Source organism: Lathyrus oleraceus, chromosome 1 (genome assembly GCF_024323335.1).
Source record: "Lathyrus oleraceus cultivar Zhongwan6 chromosome 1, CAAS_Psat_ZW6_1.0, whole genome shotgun sequence".
Lineage (NCBI taxonomy): Eukaryota > Viridiplantae > Streptophyta > Magnoliopsida > Fabales > Fabaceae > Lathyrus > Lathyrus oleraceus.
Genome location: NC_066579.1, coordinates 421,171,780 through 421,176,889, shown reverse-complemented (window position 1 = coordinate 421,176,889; position 5,110 = coordinate 421,171,780). Strand labels below are relative to the sequence as shown.

The 5,110-nt window shown below is 34.1% G+C and overlaps 1 protein-coding gene across 1 annotated transcript; it reads left to right on the top strand.

The window, feature by feature from the left end:
* The first annotated feature begins 717 nt into the window (after positions 1–717).
* On the top strand, positions 718–4,175 carry LOC127078440 (3-dehydrosphinganine reductase TSC10A). Its single transcript, XM_051018897.1, has 4 exons — positions 718–1,479; positions 2,393–2,540; positions 3,008–3,298; positions 3,876–4,175. Exons 1-4 carry the CDS (start codon positions 955–957, stop codon positions 3,899–3,901), a joined length of 990 nt encoding a protein of 329 aa, XP_050874854.1. The 5' UTR covers positions 718–954; the 3' UTR covers positions 3,902–4,175.
* Positions 4,176–5,110: the final 935 nt, after the last annotated feature.

Genomic DNA, 5,110 nt, shown 5'->3' with positions numbered 1-5,110 from the left:
ATGAGAATGATTGGGTAACATATTTTCCATAATGGACATGGACATGAAAGATGATGATGATTAGTTGTTTATGTCTTCTAACACACTGTGATGTCGAGTTGGTTCACTTTCCTATTTAGGTAGATCGACCACTCTCCCTCATCTTGTGTTGTCTAAATTAAACCTATGGATTTCTTGAAGTCAATTTTTCGGTCCACCGTAGGGTAGCAGTTTATCTCACACCTTCTCCTTTGCTCGGTCTAGAATTTGGGCCCAACCTACGTAAGCTTGGTGGGTCCTAAGTATTATTTTAAGGTTATGCCTATGCAACCGGTGGGAGTACGAGCTCACGATCCTTTTGAGTTTGTATTGGTCTAAACTTAATTCATTAACAAATGACAACTTACATGCACAAGTATTAATGTTTATATAAAATACGAACATAATTTTATCACAAATTATAGTATTTTCACGAAAAGGATAGACTTATAAAATCGAATAAATATTCAATTCAATGAATACGTCTTTCCAATTGTGTGAAGTAGATATCAAATTTATATATAAAAAATTAAAAAAAAAATTTTAATTTGATTGAAATGAATATTTACATTTAATTTTAATACACTTCCGATAAGACTATTACCAATGAGAAAATCTTTAAAAAAGAAAATAGAAAACCATGAATTTGTAGTAAATTTGATTGAAATATTCATTAGAGAACTTTAATGGTAAAGAATTCTAAGATTTTGTTACCAATGGAAATTGATAGGCAAGCACACTATCAAAAAGAAAAAGTATAACATGCATTGTTTTCATTCAAAGTTTCAAAACTAGAATTAATGAAATTTGTGTCAATAGAGTATAATATCACACTCCACCATACATTTTGTGAATTCAAGCAAAATAATGAAATAGAAATTGAATTTTTTCCCATCCAAACTTTTTGTTTAGCCTTTCGATTTCGAAGCTGCATCAATGGCAGACGCATTCTTCTCCTTCTTCGTCCTCCTTCCTCTCATCCTCCTCCCAATCCTCTACTTCATAGTCCGCCCCCGTCCAGTCAAGATCCCAATCGTCAACCGTCACGTCTTCATCACTGGCGGATCCAGCGGGATCGGTCTCGCCCTCGCCCACCGTGCAGCCGCGGACGGCGCTCGCGTCTCCATCATGGCGCGATCCTTGACGAAGCTGGAGGAAGCTAAGAGCTCCATCAATCACGCTACGGGAATCGAGGTGGCGGTGTTTGCGGCGGATGTGCGGGACTATGATGCGGTGAAGAAGGCTGTTGATGAAGCGGGGCCTATTGATGTGTTGTTGTTGAACCATGGAGTGTTCTCTGCACTGGAGCTGGAGAAAATGGAGTTGAGTGAGGTGAAGTCTACGTTGGATATTAATTTGATGGGTTGTTTCAATATGATTAAAGCTGCTCTGCCCGCTATGAAGAATAGGAAGAATGTTTTACCTGCTTCCATTGCTATTGTTTCCTCGCAGGCTGGTCAGGTATTGAATTTGAATTGGATTTTGAATGATGGAAATTCTAATGATACATTATGTTGGGTTTTACTTGTAACTGGCTTTTGTTGCTGTTTTTAGTGTATGATTCACAAGATAGTTTTGTTTTGATAAATATTGTATCACTGACTTAAGATGTTTGATAAAATGCCCCAACTGGTGTTATGCCTTTCGGAAAAACATAGGGAGTATAGTGATTTATGAGGTTGAGGTTGAGGTTGACTCCATTTTCTATACCTTTTCGACATATTAATTGGCTGCTGAAGCATGAATTAATGTGACAATTCTAAGACCATTATAGTCTAATTGCTATGCTGAAGGCAAAGAAGCAGTCTCTAGTTAGATAATACTTAAGAATGTGGATTCTCACTTTCTAATTAGATAATACCTAAGAATGTGGATTCTCACTTTCTAATTAGATGATACTTAAGAATGCGGATTCTCACTTTCAGGCATTGATCGTGAGTGGAAAAAGTTGATAGATTGCTCGTTCGGCTATAAAAGTTGACTTGATGCCCCTTTGCTCTTTGGTTTCTGCATAAACTGCGTGTATTTTTAACTAATGAGTTGGTAGGCTTAACTATTTGAGTTGTCTTGTTAGAGTGATTGGGGAATGCCCATAAATTCCATTGTCAACATGATTGTGGGAAACTAGTTCATTCTGCTAGGCTCAGCCACCATTGTTTGCTGTTTTTTTTCCTATTATTATTACTTTTAGTGTATCATTTCAGCACTTGTTACAGATGAAACATTATTTGCATTAATATTTTTCATTTTGTGGTGACATACTCATATTTAGTAGTATGACTCTTCAGAGTTTATAACTGTGGTTGATCAAGAGATGATCTAATGACGTGGTTTTATATTTTCTCGATAATGTGGACTTTATGTCTATATCTAGGTGGGAATTTATGGTTATGTAGCATACTCGGCCAGTAAATTTGGTCTTCGTGGTTTAGCAGAAGCATTACAACAAGAGGTTATTGGAGATAATATTCATGTCTCTCTGATATTCCCTCCAGACACGGATACTCCTGGACTTGTAGAAGGTAATAAATTGAGCATTTGAGATTATGTTTTCACAAATATTACTTTTCGTAATTGATCTAGGTTCATTTTACATTGAAAATAGGTAAGTAACCTTATGTAAACAACTCATTAGTTTATTCAACCTCAATATGGATGTGGGAACAGGGCCTGCAATTGAAGTGCCTGAATATACTACTCCTCTGAAATTATTTCATCTGTGGAACAAATTTTACATCAACTACCAGATTTTTTGTTCGTAATTAAATATATATTGTCCTCTTAGTAAGTATAGCTTCCATATTATGAGAGTGTCTTTGGGAAGCTGATGTATTGTCATGTGGGATATTGTTAGCTCAGTCCTAACTCCTAATTATAAATTTTGTGATTTTGTCATGCCAAGTACCATTTTATGCAATTTTTTGGGAAATTTATGTATTCTGTAGTGTAATCCAAGTGTAAGAACAAACTAAAAGGTTATTTTTTGCAGAAAATAAGAAAAAACCAGAGCTCACCAAAATCATTGCATCCTCTTCTGGTTTTATGAAAGCCGACGAAGTTGCTCAGAAAGCTTTTGATGGCATAAGACATGGCAGTTTTTTCATTTCTTGCAATATGGAGGGTATCGCCTTATCCCTAGCAACTTCAGGTTTATCCCCTCAGAGGTCATTCTTAATGGCATTTGTTGAGGTTATTACTGCTGGAATACTACGTATTGCAGCACTGTGTTTCCAGTGGAACTGGTACGGAAGTATAGAGAAGTGGCACAAACAAAGGAATTGTAAGAGTCTGTTTACTTTCTGAAAACATTTTCAATTTTTCATTTTAAAAATTTCCTGCATTGAACAATTATGACATAGAGAAGATGGAAGGCTAGTTAGAGATAACAAATTTTTAGAAACAATGAAAACAATTTTTTGCATTTTCAAAGTTTCTATAAAAACTGATATATTTTCAAAAGCTAAAAAAGAAAATGATGAGAAAAATACAGTATTTGTTTTCTCTAAAAAATTGCTACTTATGTGTGAGTGTATATTAGATGTTAGTCCTTAACAAATCCTTGGGATTAAGAAATCATTATTTCATGTATTGTGGAGACTGCTCAGAACTTTTGTTATCACTCCAACTTAGGGAAGTAACATAGACTGTCTAGAATGATCAATGATATTAGTATCTATTGTTTGATTTTGTAAAATGATTATGGTCTGTCTATGCTGTAAATAAACACTTGGATGATAGGAAGTGATATTTTATTGCAAATTCAATTAGAAGAACATTGTAGAAGGTTAACTGGGTTTTACATTTTGCATGCCTTGCCAGGCAAAGATTGTGAATTTGATGATTTCTTCTTCATACAGGTTCACCTGAAACCGAAAGCAGCTGATGTACTCTGATCTCTATGCTCTGTTTTAGGAGAGTTTAATGCAAAACAAATAATAGGATGCGGGTTTCGTCCACTCTGCTCTAATACGGAATTAATTGGCAAATCTTAAATGACTTTTGACAACCTTTAGTTATTCAACCTTGTGGCTTGTGATTTTCATCTCCTGGTATTTGATAGAAAGTATGCGGTCTATCTCGCTGACTATGTTTTCATTTCTCACAGTTTTGTATGTAAATGAAATGATTTGCAATTTAGAATCCTAATTTTTGAACCATTTTTCCTCTGTCTAGTTTTAACTAAGTCGGCGCTCAGAATTTTTTGAACCATTTGTAAAATGATATACATCTTTCTAATTAGGTATAATTTAATTACAAGGCTTAAAAAAAAATCCCGACTGTTCTAAGTTTACTCTTCATATCATTTATCTCTTTCAATTTTTTATGAAAAGAAAATATATTATTAAAAACCTCCGGACAAGTAAAATAGAAGTTTGTTCATTAAGATTAAGGAGGACTCATTTGAAAAAAATGATACTTGACCCCACCTAAGGCCTTGCCACACGATTCTATTAACCCAATGATAAAAGGCATAGTAGAATTAAGAATGATATTACTAAATGAACATTTCTTAATGCACCATATATATTACTAGGGTATAATGTGAAAATACAAAAATACATTCAAATTTCAGAAATACATTTTTGGAGCATTTCAAACACACACATCATATGTTAATCCAGTGATGCATCTTTGTAACCTATTTGTAGAAGCATCTCTGTAGTATATTGAAACAGAATCCGAAGTAGAAAACTAGAAAGTTGTATTTTAATAAAATAAAATAATCATTCATAACATAAAATCAATATTACATAAGTGATGTTAATGTAAAATCGAACATTACATTTCAATGTTCAAGTGGTCGCTTTAACATCTTCATAATATCTTCGACCCATCTTGAAATCGTCGCTTCCACCTCGATCAGAACCTTTGTTTTAAAACGGAAAAATGTATTCCACGCAACCCTTACATCTACACCTGTCTTAAGTTCATAATTGTTAAACTCAATCTTGCATTCATTATTAATTGACGGTGAACATTACTCTAGCTTTACAATTTTTTAATTATCTCAATAAGGTAGGAGATTTTGCACTTCATATTGCAGATCTGCAAAAGGGGTGTATTCATTGATATTAAATTATCGCTCAGGTGT